This window comes from Rana temporaria, chromosome 9, assembly GCF_905171775.1.
Source record: "Rana temporaria chromosome 9, aRanTem1.1, whole genome shotgun sequence".
Lineage (NCBI taxonomy): Eukaryota > Metazoa > Chordata > Amphibia > Anura > Ranidae > Rana > Rana temporaria.
Genome location: NC_053497.1, coordinates 98695239 through 98722738, shown reverse-complemented (window position 1 = coordinate 98722738; position 27500 = coordinate 98695239). Strand labels below are relative to the sequence as shown.

General features: G+C 43.1%; 1 protein-coding gene across 1 annotated transcript; it reads left to right on the top strand.

The window, feature by feature from the left end:
• The first annotated feature begins 264 nt into the window (after positions 1-264).
• On the top strand, positions 265-27500 carry LOC120913763. The gene is made up of 3 exons (XM_040323955.1): positions 265-538; positions 24727-25031; positions 27391-27500. The coding sequence occupies exons 1-3, from the start codon at positions 288-290 to the stop codon at positions 27483-27485; spliced, it is 651 nt and encodes a 216-aa protein (XP_040179889.1). The 5' UTR covers positions 265-287; the 3' UTR covers positions 27486-27500.

The window sequence follows — 27500 nt, the reverse complement described above, 5'->3', positions numbered from 1 at the left end:
ATTCGCAAAAATGGTGGCGACCCCGGATGTCTAGCGGCCGCTCTGGCGATTTATCACGGAACACTGGGATAAAGGCATTTTCCAGGGACAGGGTAATTTGGGAAAATTTGGGAAAGACTGTTGGCTAGTATAGTACAACTTATGTAGGAGGATTCATTTGTTTCATCTCTGTGTATTTCCTGAGGAGGTGAGTCACCTTTAGAACCACTTTAGGTGGGTGACAGGGTCTCTTTAATTCCTGGAGAAGGCGGGATTGTTGTAAACGTTCATAGTAAAATAATAAATCTATGGCAAATGTGCTTTCATTTGTAAGAGTGGTCAGCATTGCAAGGAAGTCAGCAGAATCAGCCCCAACAGATCCTGCAGAACGCTTCTCACTAGGAACCAAATTCCCTGTCTCTTTGCAGCACGGGCCCTTTTCACGGGTGCACACTGTAACTAGGGAGACGGTGGATTGTTGCAGACGGGGGAGGAGACTTAGTATTTGTGTATTGGTGTGTAGGAGATGTCTCTGTGAGCCGGGAGACCACACTTCATTGTAAGTAGTCATGATTTTACAAGTCACATTTGTGTCGGTGTAGTTTCTATAAGGAAAACACCAGCCTGGCGTAGCTCTGTGTACAGTGTGTATCCTCAGCCTTTAGGTCAGTGTAGTAAGCAGTGCTGAGTGACTGGATCTCCATTCTTATATATGGTTACTAGTTAAAGTGGAACCAAACCCAGTCACTATATTTCATCTAAAGTATATGTCAGCCCTAAATGTATTATGTGTTACACATGGTTGTGCTTCCATGCTGATGTGTGCAGCTGTGCCCTGTACACCTTGTTTTGCTTCCTTTTATTAGAAATATCTGCTGATTAGTGATCATGGCGTTTGGTCTGGATTTAGGTGTCAACAGTAAGGATGAGCTCCAGCGTGTTCGCATGGTACACGTGCAGAGCCCGCCAGGAAGTCTGCACTAGGGTGACCACATTTCCAAACTGCCATTCAGGGACACCCCCCCCCCCCCATTTTTTGCAGATTTTTGGGGCAGGGGCGTATGAAATCAGCGGGCCCATGTGCGAGATCAAAAGTGGGCCCTAGGCATCAAGAAAAACAACTGAGTGGTCGGGGCACAGAGTAGTCAGAGGGGCAGTGGGATGGATAGAGGCACACCTCCCAACTTTCTGAGATGGGAATTAAGGACACCTATTAGCAAAAATATGTAGGAGAATTATAAACAAAGAAAAACTGGTTAAACCCACAGGTGCTTTTTTACCACTACTATTCTTTTATATTGGCTCCTTGAGGGACACACAAGGAGGAAAGAGGAACAGAGGGGCAGAGGGACAATGCTCTAAATGAGGGACAGTTCCTCCAAATCAGGAACAGCACAGGAGGGGGGGGGGATGAAGAACAGCACAGGGTGGGACCAGAGGACAGCACAGGAGGGGGGCACTGATGAACAGCACAGGTGGGGGACTGAAGAACAGCACAGGTGGGGGACTGGAGAACAGCACAGGTGGGGGACTGGAGAACAGCACGGGTGGGGGACTGGAGAACAGCACAGGTGGGGGACTGGAGAACAGCACAGGTGGGGGACTGGAGAACAGCACGGGTGGGGGACTGGAGAACAGCACAGGTGGGGGACTGGAGAACAGCACAGGTGGGGGACTGGAGAACAGCACAGGTGGGGGACTGGAGAACAGCACAGGTGGGGGACTGGAGAACAGCACGGGTGGGGGACTGAAGAACAGCACAGGTGGGGGACTGAAGAACAGCACAGGTGGGGGACTGGAGAACAGCACATGTGGGGGACTGGAGAACAGCACAGGTGGGGGACTGGAGAACAGCACAGGTGGGGGACTGAAGAACAGCACAGGTGGGGGACTGAAGAACAGCACAGGTGGGACCAGAGGACAGCACAGGAGGGGGGGGCTGATGAACTGCACGGGGTGGGGGACTGGAGAACAGCACAGGTGGGGGACTGGAGAACAGCACAGGTGGGGGACTGGAGAACAGCACAGGTGGGGGACTGGAGAACAGCACAGGTGGGGGACTGGAGAACAGCACAGGTGGGGGACTGGAGAACAGCACGGGTGGGGGACTGGAGAACAGCACAGGTGGGGGACTGGAGAACAGCACAGGTGGGGGACTGGAGAACAGCACAGGTGGGGGACTGGAGAACAGCACAGGTGGGGGACTGGAGAACAGCACAGGTGGGGGACTGGAGAACAGCACGGGTGGGGGACTGGAGAACAGCACAGGTGGGGGACTGGAGAACAGCACAGGTGGGGGACTGAAGAACAGCACAGGAGGGGGGGGGGCTGAAGAACAGCACAGGTGGGACCAGAGGACAGCACAGGAGGGGGGACTGAAGAACAGCACAGGAGGGGGGACTGAAGAACAGCACATGATGGGGGACTGGAGAACAGCACAGGTGGGACCAGAGGACAGCAGGGGGTTGGTGAATGGGGGGTGAGGTGGGAGAGAGCAGAGAAGTTACTGGGGAAGATCAGCCAGGAGAGTGTTGAGGGACCTGTGGGCAGCAGAAGGAAACTGGATAAGAGGGGCGGCATATAGAGAAACTGATGCCCCCCATGTTCTTCTTGCAGCCACTGAATGCCCGCTTTTCCTCCTTTACCTCCTGCAGGCATTCAGTGGCTGCAAGAAGAACATGGGGGGCATCGGTTCCTCTATATGCCGCCCCTCTTATCCAGGTTTAGAGGGAAGCTGCATGGACCATCCTGGAGTATGAGGCTGGGTTGCAATGGCGCCCCCTGTAGTTACACCGCTGCAGCGGAGTAACTAAAACATTTCTGGCAGTTTGAAGGAGCAATGAATGGAATGCTGGCAGGACTCTGAGGTTGTGATAGTCGCTGATGAGCCACTCCTGAGAGGATTGCTTGGTATACAGAGGGGGTAACAAGACTAGAAGGTGAAAAGGTGGCAGAACATGAAAGGCTGAGAGTGAAGGAGGAGGGAGGGGGGGGGGCAGTGAGAGGCAAACAAGTAGTGGGAGAGAAGAGACATTGAGCAGCTGGACAGGACTGGGTGTGAGGAGTTATCATGTGTGCAGGAAACATCTTCAGCTCTGAGGAGTTCATGCTGGGACCTGTAGTTCTTCACTTTTGGGGGGGAGTCACATCCCCAAAAGTGAAGGATTACAAGTCCCAGCATGAACCCTGCCCTGATATCTAAGGATGTTTCCTCCTTCCATCCAGGGTGTCATGTGTCAGTGTCCTCTCCTGCCGACCCTTATCTGCCTTATCTTACTCAGCCTGGAGCAAGCCTCTGCGTGTCCTGTGCAGACACACACTCCACTTTCTTACTGAACTCTGACTGCTGGGGGAGAGCCGACAGGATTATTACACCGATGGATCTGCTGGTCAGTGCTTTGCAATGTTACTTGCCTTAGTTTGTACCATCTCTCATCTGTACCCTGCAGTCTGTCTCAGAGTCCGATGTTTCTTCTGACTGCCGGCTGGACTCCAGAACATACACGAGGAGGTGGGTGGAGCTTAACAGAAGGCGCGGAGGAGGAAGTTAAACTCTCCTCCGCTGTGATAGGTCTCTGCATCTCTCCTGCTCTGACGTCACTGGTTGCTACACGCCAAGCGGGAGGCAGCCAGGTAGCAACCAGTTTGGGCACTGAGCCAGGGGCGGTGAATAAAGAAAAAGGGGTCTCACTCTCTGTCAGCTAGGGGTCCACCACAGGCTGAGACAGAGAGGATGTATACAAAGGCTATTTTAGGGGGCATTAGATCTGCCCAGGCCAATTCCGGGACTCTGTATTGTCCCGTAATGAGTGTGTCCGGGACACGGGACACAAGCATTAATTAAGGGACAGTCCCGGGCAATCCGGGACACGTGGTCACCCTAGTCTGCACGGCGCTGCGCTAATCGCAGCCAGGGAGACATTGTCCCGATCTCTGCAGCCGAACATCGGGACAATGTCTCCCTGGCTGTGATTAGCGCAGCGCCGTGCAGACTTCCTGGCGGGCTCTGCACGTGTACCATGCGAACACGCTGGAGCTCATCCTTAGTCAACAGTCCCTGAAGCAAGCCATCACTCTCATCCAATCAGCTGCAGCCCTGACATTTCCAAATCTAAGTTCAGGTCTAACCTGTGATCATCCGTACTGGTGATCCTGGCACCACACACTGAGCACTAAAAAGTGGTTCCTAATAAGGATGAGCTCCGGCGTGTTCGCATAGAACATGTGCAGAGCCCACCAGGAAGTCGGCACCCGCGCTGCGCTAATCACAGCCAGGCAGACATTTCCCGATCTCTGCAGCCGAGCATCGGACAATGTCTGCCTGGCTGTGATTAGCGCAGCGCGGGTGCCGACTTCCTGGCGGGCTCTGCACGTGTTCTATGCGAACACGCCGGAGCTCATCCTTAGTTCCTAAGGCAAAAGGTATTTTTAACCTTAACCACTGCAGCCCTGGAAGGATTTACTTTTTAACTTAATGACCAGGCCTTTTTTTTTTTTGTGATATGGCACTGCGTTACTTTAACCGACAATTGTGCTGTCATTACGAAGCTGTACCCAAACAAAGTTGATTTCCTTTTTTTTCCCCACAAATATAACTTTCTTTTGGTGGTTTTTGTTCACCTCTGCGGTTTTATTTTATTACGCTATAAACAAAAAAAGAGCGACCATTTTGAAAAAAAAAATAAAAATATTTTTTACTTTCTGCTATAAGACACATCCATTAAAAATATGTAAAAAATATAATTTCTTCATCAGTTTAGGCCAATTTGTATTCTGCTAAATTATTTGTTAAAAAAAATCCCAATTAGCGTATATATTTTGGTTTGCGCAAAAGTTATTGTGTCTACAAACTGTGGGACAGATTTATAATAATTATTATTATTATTATTATTATTATTATTATTATTATTATTATTATTAATATAATACAGGATTTATATAGTGCCAACAGTTTGCGCAGTGCTTTACAACATGATGTCAGACAATACAGTTACAATACAAATGAATGAGTACAGGAGGGATCAGAGGGCCCTGCTCGTAAAAGCTTACAATCTAGAACTTTGGGGACTTTTTTTATTTTTTACTAGTAATGGCGGCAAACAGCGTTTTTTAGCGGGACTGCAACATTGCGGCGGACAAATTGGACATTTTTTGAGGACCAGTGACACCAATACAGTGATCAGTGCTAAAAAAAATGCACTGTCACAGTATAAATTACACTGGCAGGGAAGGGGTTAACATCAGGGGCAATCAAAGGGTTAAAAGTGTTCCCTATGTGTGCTTTCTTCCTGTGTGGGGGATGCTGACACTGGACAAAGAGAGAGATCTGTGTTCTTGAATAGTAGGAATCACAGATCTCTCTCTTCCTCTGTGATCGAACAAAGGTCTGCTTTGTTTACATAGGCAGACCGCCATTCTGTCATCCCCCTGAACGATCGTGGATGGCCAGCAGCCCCGCTGTTTGGCAGGTTACTGCCAGCACACCCCAGACCAGGGAGTGAAAACAACGTACAGGTATGTTGTTTCGCGCAGCTGGGCCGCCCCGGCCGCAGTATATGTGCAGTGGCTGTTCCAGAAGTAGTTAATGGATTTTCTGCAATAAAGTGGAGCTCCACCCAAAAGGAGAAGCTCCGCTTGTTCACAACCCTCCCTGGTTTTGACAGGTACCCGCTCCTACTTCCTGTCAGGCCCTGTACACACGATCAGCCCAAACTGATGAAAACGGACTGAAGGTCTGTTTCATCGGTTAACCGATGAAGCTGACTGATGGTCTGATGTGCCTACACACCATCAGTTAAAAAAACGATCAAGTCCAACGCGGTGACGTAAAACACAACGACGTGCTGAGATAAATTAAGTTCAATGCTTCCAAGCATGCGTCAACTTGATTCTGAGCATGCGGGGGCTTATAACCGATGCTTTTGCGTACTAACCGTCGGTTTTGACCGATCGGTCAGGCGTCCATCGGTCTAATTTTAAAGCAAGTTCTATTTTTTTGACCGAAGGATAACTGACCGATGGCGCCCACACACGGTCGGTTTGGACCGATGAAACAGACCTTCAGTCCATTTTCATCAGTTTGGACTGATCGTGTGTACAGGGCCTAAGATCGCTGCATGTGATCTACGTCATTTCCGGCCCCTCCTCCTTCCCCCGCTGCCTTTTGGGACACACAGAGATCCCAGAAGATTGACGGGGCCATTCAGAAAGCACAGCGCGACTTTCCCATGCGCAGTAGGGAAACGGCTCTTAAGCTGCAAAGCTTTGCTTCCTGTTTCCCTTACTACAGATGCTGGCGCCTGCACCCGAAGCTGATTAACGAATTGGCTAGGGGTGCCATCACAGGATCCCTGGACAGGGAAATGTCCTTATATTAAAAGTCAGAAGCTACAGTATTTGTTTTTTTTTTTTTTTTTACAGACTAGAACTCGGCTTTAAGGTAAAAAAAAACGTACATTTTCAAGTTCTCCCCCCAGCCACCTCTAATTACTTGTCTGGGTCCTCTCTTGGGCCAGTGCTGTGCTCATCTGCAGCTCTTCTCTTCTCTTTCTCTTCTCCACCAGGTAGCTGTCAGTCAAACTCTGAGGAGAAAGTGGGAGGTGTGGGCAAGCCATGCTTTGTGTGTCTATGGATGGACCCAGCCAGGCCTGAATGTGCATACATTGACTGTGCAGTACTGACTTTAAACAGGCCTGATGGTGACAACTGTCTGTGGGAATTAAAGAATTACTATTCGTTGGTTTGAAATAAGTAGAGGTGATAATTTGATCGTCCTCTATGGGGATTCTTAAATAAAAAAAAAAGGATAGTAGATTGACTGAATACCTCCTATTATTTTTATTCAAAGTCTCCAAAAATATCCAAAGGGACTCCTAACAGCCATCCCATAGAATGCATTAAAGCGGAGTTCCGGCCACAATTTCACTTTTTAAATATAAATACCCCTGTAATACACAAGCTTAATGTATTCTAGTAAAGTTGGCCTGTAAACTAAGGTCCGTTTTGTTAGGTTGTTACAGCATTTAGACACTTTATAAAATAGAAATTGACTGGGGCCATCTTAAGTGTGTGCATCATGAAGCCAGACTGTATGACTTCCTGGATTTCAGCCTTGCAAATCTCGCACATGCTCAGTGCTGCACAAGCAGTGTCAGATCAGGTTTCAGCACCTGTGCTGTCCAAGTCACATGATTCTTTGAGACTGGGGAGTGCACAGACTCCTGGAAAGTTACACCCACTACATTCCCAGGAGTCTGTGCGGTGTAGGTTAGGAAGCATTAAGCACCTAGGTGCAGGAAGTGGGAAGATTAACTATTCTGCCTAGCAACAACACTTTGAAGGCATCTAAAAAAAAAAAAAAATTCGTAAAGGACTAATGACATTTTTTTAAAACTACTGATGTAATGTTATATTTATGGGTGGAACTCCACTTTAAGGTGAAACACCTTCTGTCTTTAAAACCACATCAACGCCTTGTGTTTGCAGCAGTTAGGGGAATGTGAAGTATTTTGTTTAGGGAGTATCAAGGGGTAGATAATAAGCTGGTTTTATGCCCCTTACTGCACCCATCACACTACGAGCTACAGGAGATGTCATTCATTTAATTTGGGCATTACTACAGATAGAAAGGAAGCTTACTTCGAAAACCTGTAATGCCCACTAGCTGCCCGAGGAACAAAAATACATTGCCCATATCGCTTGAATAACTACATGGCGGTGTTGAAAAGACAGGCAGCAGAAACACCAAATAGCTGTGTGATGCTCACTTTCACACACCTTTTGTACTTAAAAATGATCCCCCAAAAGTCGGGGGTCGTCTTATACTCCGGTACCTGTAATGCATAGTCAGTCAGATTGCGGGCGTCCATTGTTCAAAAGCCGTGCCGCCTTCTCGTCCTGTTCCGTGATAGGTGGAACACTCAGTTTCTCAGCAGAGCCTGTGTTCAGTGTTCCGCCTATCACGGAGGTCCTCTCATCCTCGGCCTCGGACGACGAGAGGACCGAACGAACAGGACGAGGAGGTGGCGCGGCTTTTGAACAATGGACGCCCGAAGTCTGACTCTGCATACAGGGGTAAGGCATGGAGATCTGGAGGTAGGCAATGGGCACAGTGAGGTAGGCAATGGGCACAGTGAGGTGTGTCGGAAGGAGGTCGTCTTATATGGCGAGTATATCCCAAAACCAAATTTTTAGCTGGAAAATTAGGGGGTCGTCTTATACGCCCAGTCGCCTTATACGCCGGCAAATACGATATTTATGTTGCACTTGTTCGTAGGTGTAGCTTAGATGTAGATGGTGTTGGCTTCAACCAAAGTTGACTTTGAACTTTGTTAATTAGCTCAGCCAATATGACATGAGTCGGCTTGATTTATTCTTCAGAATGTGAGAAGCTTCAGCTGTTAATTGCTTGCTGTTCAATGGATCTTAGACTATACAATATACAAAATGTCACATATACCTTGTTTCCACTGAGCAGATCGGTTCGGTACGGTTCGGTACGGTACGCTATTTTGGGTGTTTCCATTATGAAAGTGTGCCATAAAACCGAACCGTACCGGACCATTCTGGGTCCTGCTTCAGATGTGGGGCCATAGAAAATGAAACGGTTCCATTAGGGCGGAGATGCAATACATTCCACTGATTGGTGGACGCGCTAGGCATTTTTTCTAAATCCTGTATGGTCCCTGACGGTCCGATTTGCAGTGGAAACGCTCACGAGAATAGACCAGTCCATTCTAACCGTTCCAAATGTACTGACCCGAACCGTTCCATTCAGTGGAAACGAGGCAATAGAGAATGATCAGCAATCTATATTTGATGGTAACTGCCTCATAGTTTCTTTATATGATTGAGAACTTCTCTGCTTTTCCCTGACGCTATAACATATAGGCTGAAAATAAGATCCCTGATCTAGAGATCTTCAAAATTGAGAATGGGAGAGAAAGGCCTTGTCTTACAGAGATGTACAGTTGCAATACAAAGTATGTGAACCCTTTTGGAATGATATGGATTTCTGCACAAATTGGTCATAAAATGTGATCTGATCTTCATCTAAGTCACAACAATAGACAATCACAGTCTGCTTAAATTAATAACACAAAAAAAATTAAATGTTACCATGTTTTTATTGAACACACTATGTAAACATTCACAGTGCAGGTGGAAAAAGTATGTGAACCCTTGGATTTATTAATTGGTTGAACCTCCTTTGGCAGCAATAACTTCAACCAAACGTTTCCTGTAGTTGCAGATCAGACGTGCACAACGGTCAGGAGTAATTCTTGACCATTCCTCTTTACAGAACTGTTCAGCAATATTCTTGGGATGTCTGGTGTGAATCGCTTTCTTGAGGTCATGCCACAGCATCTCAATCGGGGTGAGGTCAGGACTCTCACTGGGCCACTCCATAAGGCGTATTTTCTTCTGTTTAAGCTATTCTGTTGTTGATTTACTTCTATGCTTTGGGTCTTTGTTATGTTGCAACACCCATCTTCTGTTGAGCTTCAGCTGGTGGACAGATGGCCTTAAGTTCTCCTGCAAAATGTCTTGATAAACTTGGGAATTCATTTTTCCTTTAATGATAGCAATCCGTCCATGCCCTGTTGCAGCAAAGCAGCCCCAAACCATGATGCCCCCACCACCATACTTCACAGTTGGGATGAGGTTTTGATGTTGGTGTGCTGTGCCTCTTTTTCTCCACGCGTAGTGTTGTGTATTTCTTCCAAACAACTCAACTTTGGTTTCATCTGTCCACAGAATATTTTGCCAGTACTGCTGTGGAACATCCAGGTGCTCTTGTGCAAGCAATGTATTTTTTGGACAGCAGTGGCTTCCTCTTTGGTATCCTCCCATGAAATCCATTCTTGTTTAGTGTTTTACGTATCGTAGATTCGCTAACAGGGATGTTAGCATATGCCAGAGACTTTTGTAAGTCTTTAGCTGACACTCTAGGATTCTTCTTCACCTCATTGAGCAGTCTGCGCTGTGCTCTTGCAGTCATCTTTACAGGACGGCCACTCGTAGGGAGAGTAGCATCAGTGCTGAACCTTCTCTATTTATTGACAATTTGTCTTACCGTGGACTGATGAACAGCAAGGCTTTTGGAGATACTTTTATAACCCTTTCCAGCTTTATGCAAGTCAACAATTCTTTATCGTAGGTCTTCTGAGAGCTCTTTTGTGCGAGGCATCATTCACATCAGGCAATGCTTCTTGTGAAAAGCAAACCCAGAACTGGTTTGTGTTTTTTATAGGGCAGAGCAGCTGTAACCAACACATCCAATCTCATCTCATTGATTGGACTCCAGTTGGCTGACACCCCACTCCAGTTAGCTCTTGGAGATGTCATTAGTCTAGGGGTTCACATACTTTTTCCACATGCACTGTGAAATGTTTACATGGTGTGTTCAATAAAAACATGGTAACATTTAATTCTTTGTGTGTTATTAGTTTAAGCAGCCTGTGATTGTCTACTGTTGTGACTTAGATGAAGATCAGATCACATTTTATGACCAATTTGTGAAGAAATCCATAGCATTCCAAAAGGGTTCACATACTTTTTATTGCAACTGTATGTACAAGTTTAAAATTAGGGTTACAAGCTACAGGGTGGTATCTTTTGTAATAATTATAACATGAACTCTCTAAGTAATAACCAATGTCAGAAGTGATCGTTTTTATCAATAATTCCCCCTTATTCATTCATCCAACGCATTTTGAAACTATAATTTATCATCTAAATAAGAAATGTCTGACCATTCTTTTGATTTTACAATAAAGACAAAGCGGTCGATTTACTAAGGCAAATAATTTGTTTACTTTGCTTAGCAATTTTCCCCAGAGCTTAGTGAATGAGGTGACGCTCTGATGACTTTTATTATCCAATCATGTTCAAGAAAGAAAATGTTATCTTTATTTTTCCTGCATGTGATTGGATATTCTTTGCAAAGTGAAGTTGCACCATATCCACTAAGCTCTGAGGCGAAATCCCATGCAAAGTGAAACTTTCCCTGCAATGTAAACAGTGGGGATGCACTGATACCATTATCGGTGCCGATACCAAGCAATTGAGCAAGTATTGGTACTCGCCCAAATGCTACCGATACTTTGCGGTTTGATTTGCATCAATACAAAATGAATGGGTGCAAATCGCACTGCAAAGAGTCGCATGCGATTTGAACAGGAATGCGGTGCGATTTTTTATTTTATTTTTTTAAATTTTTTTATCCCCCCCCCCCATAGCTCCTGTGTGTGTGTGTATTTTGTAGAAAGATTACAGCACCATCTAGTGGGCAGTTTAAAAAATGTTAGAACTCATAGTACATATCTGGTAGCAAATCGGGGCCGCTGGAGGAGATGTAGAAGTGGTGGGCCCCCAAGCTGACATCACTTCCGCCCTATACCCAAGGGGTCCCGGAACTTCTCCTTCAGCCCTGTGAGCACCTCCAGCGGCACTGATATATAATCGGAGTATAGCATCAAGTCAATGAAACTTCTGGCTGGGAGACAAGGAATTGGGCGGACTGCATTACATAATTTATTCCCTCCATGATAGCGGCCAAGGACAGGTTCATTCAGTTGAAATTTTTGCACAGAGCATATTACACTCCGCAGAGACGATCTAGCATTTATCCCAGTCTTAGCCTACTATGTACTAGATGTGGCCTTGAACCCGGTACATTCTTCCATATGGTCTGGTCCTGTCCCAAGCTCTGTCCATACTGGCACGCAGTGGCAGACACTTTGGGGGATGTCTGGGGGATAGACATACCTTTGGATCCCCTAATCTTACTACTGAGCCATTTAGAAGACATTAGACCGTTATGTAAAATTGTGTCTTATATACTCCCTATATTATGCCAGAAGGAAAATCTTGCTAAGATGGAAGCTGAAGGAGGCTTCTTCCAAAGAATTGTGGCAAAAGACAATTAATAGCCTGTTACTACTCACGTATGAGAGCAAAAAATGTCTGGGGAAATTCGATAAGGTTTGATCGAATTGGATCGACGCCTGTGGCTGATCCTCGGTAATTTAACTGTCACCCCACCCTTGGGGCCCAAGGTTCAGACATGTGTTTCCTGGTTCCCCCTCCCTCCCCTCGCAGAGGAGATCTCTGTTCATACCACTTTCTCTCCATGCTCCCTAAGCTCTGTCCCCCTGTCAACCTGCCCCCCCCCCCTTTCTCACCTTCTGTATCCTGCACCAGATATCGATCCTATCAGATCTGTATCCCTTAATGTCTGCCCTCCAAACACAGATATAACATGTTTTGTATGTTTATGCTATTCTGTATCCAAATGTTGATTTGAATGGTGACTCTGCAGCTAAATTGTTTTTATGACCTGTTACGCTATGTCAGTTATCGGAATTATTTTTTGCTGACTTTCATCTGTCTGTACTGCAGGGCTCGACAAATCCCGGGCGCCAGGTCGCCATGGCGACTAGAAATAGGGTCCTGGCGACTTGGCTTGGAAGGGGGGCGCCATCTGGTGGTGAGCTGTTGGTATTACAAGTTATTACCACCAGATGTGTAAGCTGGCGCCATCTGGTGGTGGCCGTTGGTATTACAAGTTAAGCATTACAAGTTAAACAGCAATTCTAATGTAATTTTTCACTATTTTCACTGCCATCTTCTTCCCTCTAATTAGGATAAAAAATATATATAATGTTTGGGGGTTCTAACACCCTAGAGAATAAAATGGCAATCGTTGCAATACTTTCGGTCATGCCGTATTTGCGCAGCGGTCTTACAAGCCCACTTTTTTGGGAAAAAAATTACACTTTTTTTAATTAAAAAAGAAGACAACAGTAAAGTTATCCTCATTTTTTTTAATATTATGAAAGATAATGTTACGCCGAGTAAATTCATACCCAACATGTCACGCTTCAAAATTGCGTCCGCTTGTGAAATGCCGACACACTTTTACCCTTTAAAATCTTCATAGGCGACGTTTAAAAAAAAATCTACAGGTTGCATGTTTTGAGTTACAGAGGAGGTCTAGGGCTAGAATTATTTCTCTCGCTCTACCAATCGCGGTGATACCTCACATGTGTGGTTTGAACACTGTTTACATATACGGGCGCTACTCACGTATGTGTTTGCTTCTGTGCGCAAGCTCGTCGGGACGGGGCGCGTTTTCTGGCTCCTAACTTTTTTAGCTGGCTCCTAGATTCCAAGCAAATTTGTCAAACCCTGCTGTACTGCCTTGTTTGTCTAATAAAACCTCTTGTGTTTAAAAAAAATTAAACTCCTGGGATATTGAACTTGTCAGTTCAGTAGCAGAAGGGGTTGTTATTCAGTTTCAGCTACTTTGGTGTTAATGAAATTAACAACACATGCACTAGATGGGCAACAATGAGATGACCTCCAAAACGGGAATGGTTTTACAGGTGGAAGCCATTGACATTTTCCCCCTACTTATCTTTTAAGACTGTTTTTTACTAGTTTTGCATTTGGCTAGGGTTAATGTTACTACTGGTAGCACAAGGTGATACCTGGCCCCTATAAAGGTTGTACAGGCAGTCCAATTCCTCCAGAAAGGCACATCAATACGTGCCATTGCTAGAAGGTTTGCTAGGTCTCCCAGCACAGTCTCAAGAGCATGGATGGGATTCCAGGAGACAGGCAGTTACTCTGGGAGAGCTGGGCAGGGCTGTAGAAGGTCTTTAATCCATCAGCAGGACAGGTATCTGCTCCTTTGTGCAAGGAGGAACAGGATGAGCACTGCCAGAGCCCTACAAAATGACCCCCAGCAGGCCATTGTTTGGTCAGAGACATTTACACCAATCGGAAACACTTCAAGAGGGTGCGTGTGGGCCCAATGTCCTCTTGTGGGCCCACTTCCTAGTCCGTGGTTCCTCATCCTCACGTTGCCTCCTGTGGAAATGGGACGCGCTGTCTTCTGGGACGTGTGTATGTCCCAGAAGACAGCTGCCCAGTCACAATGCACCGCGCATGCGCAGTAGGAAACGGGCAGTGAAGCCTCAAGGCTCCACTGCCTGTTTTCCTCTGTTAGCCTCTGGGGGGCCATTATTGCGGACGCCCTGTACAGGTAAGTGTCTTTATTAAAAGTCGGCAGCTACAGTGTTTGTAGCTGCTGACTTTAAAAAAATAAAGAAAAAATCATGGGTGGAACACCACTTTAAATAAATTATAGTATGAGAACTAATTACTGTATATGCCATGATGACATATTTAAATAACATATTTAATAATCCAAATAAATTTACAGTTGTGCAAGTCCCAGACTTCAATGTCAACCTGTAGTCATTTGTATTACTTTCCACCTTGTCACCACATTTTTCTCACATATTGTGAGAAATATATATATTCTTATGAATATACATATGATAAATAAAATATTACAGATGAAAAATCTGAGAATCTTTCAGGGAATCTTCGAGATGCCGTATTGGTAAGTAGTAATGGGTAGCAACATTAGAAAGTATTATCCTGTCATCTCATGTTCATAGCAGAAGTCAAATAACACAAAATAATAGAATTTCGAAGATTATCAGCATGTTCTGAAAAGAGAAAAAGAACAAGTTTTAGATTCTTATATAATGATGTCTTTTTCAGTATTCAGCAATGGTCTGAGTGAGCCAGGCTGAACTATATACTTCTTTTCCAATTCCCTGAATAAGAATTGTAGTCCTAATTACATTAAGAAAAAAGAGGAAACCTTCTCATTTGGCATCAGATATACCTGCAGATCTCCCATCAGCTGATGTTAGCGAAACTATAACCTGATGTATATGTTTGAATATAAGAAGCCTGCCCTTCGCAGACTCTTTATCTTGAGATAGGGAGTGAGATATGCCGCGTACACACGATCGGTCAATCCGATGAGAACGGTCTGATGGACTGTTTTCATCAGACCAAACCGATCGTGTGTGGACCCCATCGGTTATTTATCCATCGGTTATTTATCCATCGGTTAAAAAATGTGAAACTTGTTTTCAAATTAACCGATGGATACCTAACCGATAGAAAAAAAATGATCGTTTGTAGGCACGTCCATCGGTTAAAAATCCACGCATGCTCAGAATCAAGTCGACGCATGCTCGACGCATTGAACTTCGTTTTTTTCATCACGTCGTTGTGTTTTACGTCACTGCGTTCTGACACGATCGTTTTTTTAACTGATAGTTTGTAGGCACGACTGACCATCAGTCAGCTTCATCGGTTAACTGATGGAAAAATCCATCAGACCGTTCTCATCGGATTGACCGATCGCGTGTGAATGAATGAATGAATGACTTGTATAGCGCAACGCATGCGAACTGAATCGCCTCTGGGCGCTTTTTCCAGCCAGTATCTGCTTGGCTGGTGCGGTCATTTTTACCCCGTAGGATCATGACACGCTAAGGACACACAGTCATATACACATATATACATATATACTGGGCCAATTTGGACGAGATCCAATTTACCTACCAGCATGTCTTTGGAGTGTGGGAGGAAACCGGAGTACCCGGAGGAAACCCACGCAGACACAGGGAGAACATGCAAACTCCAGGCAGATGGTGTCGTGGTCGGGATTCGAACCAGCGAACCTTTTGCTGCTAGGCGAAAGTGCTACTCACTGCACCACTGTGCTGCCCTTGTGTGTACAAGGCAATAGACTTTCACCTGCAGAGCTACAGTTAAGTCGGTATCTATTTGGACGCAGGCACAATTTTCATACTTTTGGCTCTGTATGCCACCAGTATAAAATTAAAACAAAACAATCCAAATGAATTTGAAGTGCAGACTTTCAGCTTTAATTCAAGGGGTTGAACATAAATATCAAGTACAGATTTTAGGAATTGAAACCTTTTTTTATACACAGCCCCCCCCCCCCCATTTTCAGGGGCTCAAATGAAATTGGACAAATTAATATAATCGTAAATAAAATGTTAATTTTTTATATTTTGTTGAGAATCCTTTACTGGCAATGACTGAGAAGGGAGAAACTGCCGCTCCAGGTTTGTGCACTAAGCAATCAGTGTCCTCTCAGAAACCGTGGGTGCCGGCAATGCACGAAGCAAAACTCGGAAAGAAAATATGGACGGCCGCACACCAAAAAAACCTTTAAAAGGTAGCCTTTAATGGTAAAAAAAGGGAAAACAGCACTACAAAGCACAGCAAGCAGTGGGGTATGTGGCTGATGCATTTCACACTGGGGTTCAGTGCTTAGTCCTAGCTAAAGACTATGACTAAGCACTGAACCCCAGTGTGAAACGCGACATTACCAAAGACTGGGTTTCCTCCTTTCTGATGCTTTGCCAGGCCCTAACTGCAGCTGTCTTCAGTTGTTCTTTGTTTGTGGGCCTTTTTGCCTTTAGTTTTGCCTTCAGCAAGTAAAATACATGCTTAATTGGGTCAAGATCAGGTGATTGACTCGGCCATTGCAGAATATTCCACTTATTTTCCTTCAAAAGCTCCTGGGTTGCTTTTGCAGTGTGTTTTGGATCATTGCTCATCTGTACTGTGAAGCGCCGTCCATTCAACTTTACTTAATTTGGCTGAATCTGGGCTGACAGTATATTTCTAAACATTGCAGAATTCATCCAGCTTCTTCTGTCACATCAATAAACACCAATGACCCAGTGCCACTGAAAGCCATGCATGCCCATGCCATCACACTGCCTTCACCATGTTATACAGATGATGTGTGCTTTGGATCATGAGCTGTTCCAAGCCTTATCCACACTTTTTACTTCCTGTCATTCTGGTACAGATTAATCGTAGTTTCATCCGTTCAAAGAATGCTTTTCCAGAACTGGTTTGGCTTTTTTAGAAGTTTTTTGGCAAAGTCTAGCTTTTCTATTCTTCAGGCTTATGAATGGTTTGCACCTTGTGTTGAAACCCTCTGTATTTGCACTCGTGAAATCTCTTGATTGTAGACTTTGACAATGATACGCCCACCTCCTGGAGTGTGTCCTTCACTTGTCTGGATATTGTGAATGGGTTTTTCTTTACCATAGACAGGATCCTGCGATCATCCACCACTGTTGCCTTCTGTGGACGTCCAGGCATTTTTATGTTGCCTTTTTATGTTGCTGAGCTCACTAGTGCATTATTCTTTCCTCAGAATGTACCAAAGTGTTGATTTGGACACTCCTAATGTTGCTGCTATCTCTCTGATGGATTTGTTTAATTTTTGAAGCCTTACAATGGCCTGTTTCACTTGCATGGACAGCTCCTTTAAATGCATGATATAGGTTCACAGCAATAGATTCCAAATGCAAACTCCAGACTTTTTACCTGATTAATTGATGAAGAAATAACGAAGGAGTAGCCCACACCTGGCCATGAAACAGCTGTTTATTTAATTGTCCAATTACTTTTGGTCCCCATCTGATTTGGATGTACATCCCCTTAAATTAAACCCGAGGGTGTGCACTTACAGCCCATATCCATTATATAATTATAGCTTGAATATGTTTTAGTAAATACCTGAAAAAAATATATTGCGCCTGTGTCCAAATATATGTGGATTTAACTGTATATGTACAAGATTAAAAGATAAGTTCACTTTTTAAAAATAAATAAAAAAAGCCAATAATTTTGCAGGTAAATAATGTACATTTACAATTTATTTTTTTAAGAGCCTGGTATGCATTGCACCAGTGATCAGCAGATCGCTGCTACCATGCAGGACTCCAGCAGACTGTGAGTGTAAGCTGTTTGCCCTTACATTGTACGGCCATGCAGTTTTACGCTGATAGGAAGACTCAATGAACTACCACAGCGCTCAACAGCACCATGGTAGTTCATTGGTAGAACTACAAGCCGACATCTGCAAAGGATGTCAGTACTTGTAGTTCACTCATTCACAAAACTGTGTGAATGAATGACGTGGCCATGTCGGTGGAGCCCTGCACGGCCACCCTGTTTTCAAAAAGTGACAGCTAGTATGGGGAACTTCTCCCCCCTCATTCTGCTGTCACAGGGAGAGAGGGCAGTGGGCGGCGGCGGCTGCTGCAGTGGGAACATATTACATGTGCCACCCTAAAAATGGGTGGAACATGTAACATGTTTCCAAAGTTAAATGTATCCTTTAGACCCCTTGTCACTCCAATGTGAAAGTCCGAGGGCTTTCACACTGGAGCGGTACGTTGGCAGGACGTAAAAAAAAGTCCTGCAAGCAGCTTCTTTGAGGCACTTTAGGAGCAGTACATACATTGCTCCTAAAGCGCCCCTGCCCGTTGAAACTAATAGGCAGGGCCACCGAAGCGCCGCTTTGCCGGTGCTTTTAACCCTTTTTCGGCTACTAGCAGGGGTTAAAGCACCCTACTAGCGGCCGAAAAGCGCCACTAAAATGACAGTAAAGCGCCCGTGCTAATAGTTCCAAACAGATGGCATTGCTGACAAACATTATACTGGGTTCTATTATTATTCACCTTTGCTGTTTGGTCTGTAAATTGGTTGAATAATGCGAATCCATTTGTCTTATGACTTTTAGCACAGTTTTTTTGGCAGAGCATGACTTTTATTAGAACACATTAAAGCCTTTGAAATGCAAAGCTTTCCGAGCAGTTTATTCAAAGACATGCTGGTAGCTTAATTGGATCCTGTCTAAATTGGCTTTTACAGTATGTGTAGCTATGCATGTGAGACAAGGACCTTATATTGTTCTTGAGGGAAGGGACTGATGTGAACATATATTATGTAAAGTGATTTATAAATTGTTAGCACTATAAATACTTGTAATAAATTATGGTAAATCACACATTTTCCAGACAGCGCTAATCCCTGAGTATGGAAAATATTCTGCTCTTTGCCCTCCTTCATTCATTCTTTTAAAGACACATTCAAGGGTACAAAAAAAGTGCTCCTGCTCATGTGGAAGCATATACCGGTACATCTTCACACTCCCGTCTAAATCAACTCCCACCTAATGCTAAGATGTTTGATATAAAGTGCACCAACACCCCCATTAACTTTCATGAAGAATGTAAACTGTAATGCCCATACATTTCAGTGTTCCATTTTGCTACATTGGTCATAGGGGGAAAATGTGAGCTGCTATTATTGACATTCTTCTGCATGGCTATATGTGACCTAAATATTAAAGAATAAGTTCACTGTGTAGCATGTTATGAAGGCACCTCTCCAATCCACACTATGACAGCTAGTTCATCTGAAGTGGATTCAAATAAATCTCTCGCCACTGCTCTCATTGGCGAGAGCGTCCACCACTTTCCTAGGAATAGGGTAAGCTCTGGCTCCTTCAGACTTGAAACTGTGGCAAAGCACTGTGAACTGAGTCAAGTTATATTATAAATCTTTCTTAATCTAGATGAACAACTCTCAAATAACAGGAGGTTCCTCCTGAGCATCATAAACAATAGAAGAGTATGAAAAATCCTTCTTCCAACCTCAATCTCTGATAAAACAAATGGATAAGATGAAAGAAAAATTGTGAGGCAATTGGAATCATGGCCACAGAGTTCAGAATATTATTTACTGGGATGGAGCCAATTTCTTGCATACCAAACTCAGAGCATACAGGTTTCTCTACCAAGAATTCCATAGTAAAGTCAGAGAGAGTACAAACCTCTAAATCAGTGGTCATCAACTCTGTCCTCAGGACCCACTAACAGGCCAGGTTTGCAAGATAATTGAAATACATCACAGGTGATATCATTTGTTGCTCGGTGATTGCAGTATCCTAGTCTTCATCTCCCCAAGGTAATACATAAAAACTGGCCTGTTAGATAGCCCGAGGACAGGGTTGAAAACCACTGCTCTAAATGACAAAAGCACTCTACAGTCGATGTTGATGTTATGAAATTTCTCTGTAAGTGTCCCAGAATACATATAGATTTAAAGCGATTGCAAAGTTAATAAAAAAACAACAACAAACATGTCTATATTACCTGCTCTGTGCAATGGAATTGCACAGGATGGCCACAAACATCCTCTTCTCGGTCCCCCTGCCGGCGCTCAAGTCCAGTGCCCCCATGGGAAGCCGACTTCCCATGGGGGTAGTCGTGCATGCTTGCTCCCGAGCCCCACTGCTGCGTCCATTGACACAGACAGTAGGAAACTGAGCGCCCCCCGCTTCCTCATCACTGGCTTTGATTGACCGCACCGGGAGGAAGCCAATGGCTCCTGGTGCCCCAGCAAACCCAGCGAGACCCGGACGTGAGAGGAGAGAAGAGCTGCAGATGTGCACAGTGCTAGATCGAATGAGGGCTCAGGTAAGTAAAAGAGGGGGGTGAGGGGGATGCTGATGCCTAAACATGTTTTACTCCAATGCAAGGAATGCATTATGGTAAAAAATGTTTAACGGATTCAGACACATATTACTAGCACTCATGAGCAGCAATTGCTTGTTTAGAGTCAGTAACTCAGAACTGAAGGTAGAGAATGGCAAGTCACTAGCATTGTCAAAACAGTGTCAGCAATTGCAGCCCTCAGATTCTACTGAAAGTTGTAGTTTAACTCTAACTCATAACCTCAACAAGAACCATTAAATGCACATGTTTATTGATGTATCGTATTTTCCAGCGTATAAGACGACCAAAAGAGAACTCCCGGCAATAAAGCGGGGGTTGTCTTATAGCCGGGTATCAAATCCAGCCGGCTGTATGTCAGCCCACCGGATGTGCAGTAATACTGTATGTAGCTTCAGCTACATACAGTATACACCGCTGAGCCAATCCCGGCGAGCGATGTATTCTATTAATGAATACAGAGCCTGCTCCGATTGGAGTAACAACCTCTGCCAATCCGAGCAGGTTACATACAGTAGCCTGCTCCGATTGGCTTTGAGAGTCAGAGAGGCGCAGGCTGATGATGTTACAGTCTCTGCCAATTCAAACAGGCTTTGTGGTCATTAATAGAATACATCGCTTGCCGTAATTGTCTCAGCGTGGCATGGCTCCAACTTCCATTAAGAAGAAGGAAAAATAGGCAATATAAAGTCTCAGAAGGGTGGGCATCCTATACAGTGAGTAAACTGTAGAAATACAGTAGAATTAGGGGGTCTTCATACGCCCGGTCTCCTTATACACTGGAAAATATGGTAAATGAAAGGAAAAGGCGTGGTTTGGCACACAACAATCATCAATGCACCTCCTATTTTGAAAATTATGCAGCAGAATAGGAAAAATGTAAAGATAAATCAGGTACATCTATAAAGTTAACTTGGTATGCTGTTTTGGGATTTGAATTGGTACTCTAGCATGTACTTCTTTAAGGTCCTGGGGACTTTATGACCTTTGACCCTCCAGCTGAATTGATACCAACATTCATGAGTGCACAGATGTGAAAGAAGAAAATCTGCAGAATTCCTGCAGCTGATTTACAGTAAAAAAAAAAAAAGAAAGCCCATCATACATAAAATGACTTGCAAACATTCAGTCATCTTTTTACTGCCTAATATCCTGCAGAGATTTACTCTATATATTGTACTGTACAAGTGAAATAAGGATATAAAGCACTTAGGGAATCATTTCAGAGGTTTTAATTTATATCCCGTCAATGCCACAATGAAGATACATAGCACAGCTGAAGTATTCTATCATTCTTGTAATTAGATTTTTTTATTTTATACTGAGAACAGAGGCCAATCAAACATATCAGCAGAGACCAAGTGTGTAGGAAATGCAGTCCTCCTTAGGGCTGTTGTCTGCTTTCCAAATCCATATATTAAAAAGCAAACCTGTAAAATCCACAGTAGTTTTGTTTTATAATCGTTTTTAATATAGACTTCAGAATTATTATCTATTCCTGGATGGTGAGATCTCTCACATTATCACATTTTGTTTTTTGGTAGGGTGATTATAAAAGCAGCAGGGTAGGGATTGAAACAATGCATCTAAAAATAACATGTCTGCTTTAACATTATCCGAAATACAGAAAATTCCTAAGTCCCTTTCATATTGTGTATTTGGTACAAATAGCTTCTAATATGTGATCTGATCTTCATTATAATAAATGTTTTAGCAAGCAACACACTTCATCTTTTAAATTATTATATCTTTATTGAAAATATGATTTTAACAATCAAGGTCAATCATAATATAAGGGTTTACATATAGTTTATAACAAGTGGGCCTACTTTATTAGTAAAAACCTCAACCAAACACTACCTGTAGTTACCGATCAGACCCATGCAGGGGGTAGGATGTTCTTGGTCTCATTAATCTATCTGAATTTTCTTCCATACATTTATATTTTGTGCCCTTCAACAGCCAGCTTCTAATTAAACCAACATTTTTCAACTGGTTTGAGGCCAGTTCAAATCAAGCATTTGTGATACTTTCCAAAGTGTTCTAAAGTGTATGACAGAATATCACTTGTGCCACTTTACAATGTGTTCCTATAAAAGTGAAGAATTCAAATATACAGTGCCTTGAAAAAGTATTAATACCCCTTGAACTTTTCCATATTTTGTCATGTTACAACCAAAAACGTAAAATATATTTTATCGGCATTTTTGCGATAGACCAACACAAAGTGGCACATAATTGTGAAGTGGAAGGAAAATGATAAATGGTTTTCAAAATGTTTTACAAATAAATATGTGAAAAGTGTGACGTGCATTTGTATTCAGCCCCCCTGAGTCAATACTTTATAGAACCACCTCTCCCTGCAATTACAGCTGCAAGTCTTTTTGGGGTGTCTCTACCAGCTTTGCACATTTAGAGAGTGACATTTTTGCCCATTCTTCTTTGCAAAATAGCTCTGTCAGATTGGATGGTGAGCGTCTAAGATAAATGCAGTGTATATAACAGTATTATTCTTGAAATAAAAGTACAGCTTATTTATTAATTAAACTAAACTTGCTTTTTAAAATGTTATTCTATTTGTAATAAAAAAAATAACAAGGACTGTATATGTTGAGAACATTTCACCTATGCATGAGAACAAGTTACCACCCCCATTTCCCTCATTATAATTTAGACGCCTCCTGCATATATGCATTTTCATGAATTCATGCATTTTGCTCATGAAAGAGCTTGATCAATTTTCTCCTGATTTTCAGATGTCATTTTCTCTATAAATGAAGGGATTGTGTATTTTTGGGGTGCAATAGTTTGCATTACTTCCTTACTTGAAGATGCTGCTGGTAAAGAAACACTTTGTAATGATCCAGAAGCAGAAGAAAAAGTGTTTCTGGAATGAGAACTCTGGAGGGAAACGCTACTTGCACTTTCATTATGGTCCTCATTATTTCATTCCATAAAGTATTTTTAATGTCTTTAGGGCACCTCTAGCATGCCAGAATGTGTTTTGTCATCCTCGTAGCATTTGGAAAATAATATTTCTTCTCACAATACTTGCAAATTGCAGGTTCACTCTCAGTAGAAATTGCACCGTAGAAATGTTTCCAAACTCTAGATGTTGGTCTCACCATTTTACTGAGAGGTGGAAAAGAAAACCAATTTACTGACCAGTCTATAGGGAAACATTATGCTGTGATGATGGGGAACATTAGTAGGAATTATTTAAAGGAAAAGAGGAAGGGTAGGGGCAAAAGAATAGTTGCTGAAGCTAGACTTGAGGACATGCCCACCTAAATGTTTGTGGACTATCTTGGTACTGATAAGGAACAATAAAAGTTGTTAAATTAAAAAGATTTATTACGGATAAACAATACAAAACAATCATACAGATCAAAGATTTGGCGAAGTCTCGACTAGTTTCGCAGGTGTACCGCTTCTTCAGGAGAGCCAATCTATAAAATACATAACAGTATAAAAACATATAAAATACAGTTCAGCCAAAAAATAGATAATAGATAGACAAGAGTATTGGTATTTCTTATTTTGTCTTAGCCCCCAAACCATCCACAGATTTCACTGCTGTGGTAGGTTTTCATCGCTAATTATATCCCTATGGTCGAGTTCTCCCCCCTTTTCCCCCTCCCCTCGTCCCCATCTTCCCTTCCACCTTTCCCCCCTCCCCCTTCCCACCTTCCTGTATGTATTTTATAGATTGGCTCTCATGAAGAAGCGGTACACCCGCAAAACTAGTCAAGACTTCGCCAAATCTTTGATATGTATTATTGTTTTGTATTGTTTATCCGTAATAAATCTTTTTAATTTAACAAATTTTATTGTTCCTTATCAGTACCGAGATAGTCCACAAACATTTGGGTGGGCATGTCCTCGAGTCTAGCTTCAGCAACTATTCTTTCGCCCCTACCCTTCCTCTTTTCCATATTAACTTGGATGATGGTACATTATTAATATGATTACTCATTTCTTATCTGAGGCTATACTCTCATTTTTGTTCAGGAATTATTTAAAGATAAACAAATTTGTCAGACAAATTTACCCTCTCACCTATCAATTAAGGTTTAAGAGAACAGAAACTGTCATCTACTGTTTCCAAAACAATCTGTAAAAGGTACAAGATGGAGCCCACAAGCAAATTAAACTAGAGCCTTTCCCCCGCAGTACCCCCTAGTGGCAGAAATTTACAATTTTCTTGTTTGATAACTGCATTGAAAAGTACAGTGTTACTTGAATTGTATTCCAGGATTTGCTTGTCTTCAGCTGAGAGAACTTGCAATAATTGAAGACTTTACAAAAAATCTCAAATCTTTCATTAGGGTCTTCATGTTATATAGTTTGAATACCATGTCATTAATATATAACTTATCATTGTAAAAAAACGAAATATTTAAATTTCTTCCTCCAAAATTATTAATTTTTTTTTCCAGGCCTTCCCATCTCTACCTGTGTGTGGTGGAAGGAAACATGTTTTTGCTTGGAGTAATATCTTGTTTGTTTTCTTTTTTTGCAGAGAAATAATGGATCAGCCTCCTGGTGGCCAGGAGAGTCCTTATTATGAAGAAACACTGGCACGGAGCAGGTCTGGGAGTAGCTCTGCAAACTACTCAAGTGATTTATTTGAATCCACTTCGGATGAATCTAGTTGGAATTATGAAAGTGATTCATTTGAATCTCTTACCAATGACCCTGTTCCGAACTATGAGAGCGATACATTTGAATCATATTCACACGTGAAATCTCATGACATTTTGTTTTCTGAAACCACCAGCATCATATCAGAAGCAGATGAGGAGGTCCCAGACAGGAATAATACAGGTACTTTAAAGCTTTAAGCTGCTCTAAATCTGGAGAATTAACAAATCCAACCTTGCTTCCTTGGTATTATATGAATCAATTAATGGCAGTTTGAGTAGTTAAAAGTAGTTACTTAAAGGAAACCTGTACTTAGAGCAATATGGATTTTTTTTTTGCTTACATTCTTCTCAAAATACTAATCTGGCTGTAATGCCAACCCACCAAATGCAATGCTTTCTGACTCCCTGACTCATAAAAGCACTATATCGAAATATATAAATAGTTTCTACTGGGACTTTTGGGACACAACATGTTTCAGTTAAACCACCTTACATCTTTTACATTGTATAAAATGTACATAAACGTATATGAAAAGATCTTGATCATAAGTTAACATAGCAGTGGATCATTATAGACCATGTTATTCTTTACATAGTTGTATCACTCAACGTGTTTCCTGGACATAGCTGTGCTAAATGAAATAGACAAACTTTTAAACAAAAATAAAGCAAAATAAATCATCTCATTTATAGCCCCCTACATGTTCTGACCAAAAAAACACTATGGCCCGGATTCAGATAGCCTTTACGTTGGCCGGCGTAAGTGCTACGAAGCGCCGGCGTATCTTCTTTCTGTATTCAGAAAGCAAGATACGCCACAATTTTACTAAGATACGGCCGGCGTAAGGCTTTTATACCATCGTATCTTAGGCTGCATATTTACACTGGGCGCTAGGTGGCGCTTCCGTAGATTTCCGCGTCGAATATGCAAATTAGGTAGATATGCCGATTCAGAAACGTACGTCCGCCCGGCGCATTTTTTTACGTCGTTTACGGTAGGCTTTTTCCAGCGTAAAGTTACCCCTGCTATATGAGGGGTATCCTATGTTAAGTATGGACGTCGTTCCCGCTTCGAATTTTGAAAATTTTACGTCTTTTGCATAAGTCGTTCGCGAATAGGGCTGTACGTAAGTTACGTTCACGTCTAAAGCATTGACGATTTGCGGCGTAATTTCGAGCATGCGCACTGGGATTCTTTCACGAACGGCGCATGCTTGATGTAAAATACGTCAAGTACGTGGGATCACAGTGAATTTAAATAAAACACGCCCACATCATCCACATTTGAATTAGGCGGGCTTACACCGGGCCACATATTTTACGCCGCCGTAACTTACGGCGCGAGTTCTTTCTGAATACGGAACTTGCGCCCTAATTTATGGCGGCGTAACGTATCTGAGATACGTTTCGCCCCGCCGATAGATACTCCAATGTATCTGAATCCGGGCCAGTGTTTCCAAAACACACAGATAGGGAAAGGGAGAACACAGGACAGAAACCCGAATGGGACACATACTAACAGGCCTAACCACCCTTGAACCAATTGCCCCATGTACTCCCCACTCAAAAAGCCAATAAGTGATAGTGCAAATCTACAAACATAAACATACAAAACAAGCTGTTAAGCTATGTGGTTTCCAAATTCATAATCCTGCTGAATAGTTTAAATTTAGGCAAGACAGATAAACTACTTTTGGAATTCAAATCGGTGAGAATGCATGACTTTATAGCTTAAAGGGGGTGTAAACCCTCATGTTTTTTCACCTTAATGCATTAAGATGAAAAAGCTTCTGTCACTGAGCAGCCCCCCGTTTTCCTCACCTAAACCCATGCGTTCCCGAGATGCACACACCCTCTCTGGCCAGGGACTCTGCTCTTGATTGGATAGATTGATAGCAGCACAGCCATTGGCTCTCGCTGCTGTCAACCAAATCCAATGACGCTGGCGCCGTGGGGCACGGCCAAGTCTGGCTTTCTTTGTCTATGGACGCAAAAGCTGGACTCGTAAGCGCACCCACGCGGGTACCCCTAAGGAGATCGCTTCTCCTAGGTGGTTTCCCAAATCGGGGCCACTCTGTGCAAAACGAACTGCACAGTGGAGGTAAGTATGACATGTTTGTTATTTAAAAAAAAAAAAAAAAACCAAGGGTTTAGTAACCCTTTAAAGTACAAGTTACCTTGAATATAAACCTTACCCGCCACAGACCTCAGTTGCAGAGCTGGAGCCTCCTCTGTTATTTTACCTGCTGTACATATCTTCATTCTCAACATATGGCCCACTCAAGCCTAAGTGGGGGTTAAGACATGGCCAACTCTAAAGATATTTTCTTAAGGCTGTGGTGGCTGCAGCTGTGTTGGTGGATTATTGTAATTAGAAGGCCAAACTCTCCTAGGAGTTATGTATTGTTTCTGAGTCAATAAGGTACATAAGTAGTAAGTGAGATTTTACATAATAAGACATGGGTCTGACAGTTTTATTGCCTCATAAATAAGATCACATATCCAAACATCTAACTGTATGTCCTTGTGGACTTTTGTAGAGAACGACTTAATTAAGAAATGGATAACAATACTTGTAAAAAGTAAACTTCAATCTGAAAATTCTTCAAGACCTCAGCTCAGCCCGGGTGAGTAAAACTTTCACTGTTTG

Coding starts and splice junctions, on each gene's coding strand:
- LOC120913763 (XM_040323955.1), top strand. CDS start 288: ATGGCAAATGTGCTTTCATTTGTAAGAGTGGTCAGCATTGCAAGGAAG. Junction 539..24,726: donor CCGGGAGACCACACTTCATT/GTAAGTAGTCAT, acceptor CTTTTTTTGCAG/AGAAATAATGGATCAGCCTC. Junction 25,032..27,390: donor CCCAGACAGGAATAATACAG/GTACTTTAAAGC, acceptor GGACTTTTGTAG/AGAACGACTTAATTAAGAAA.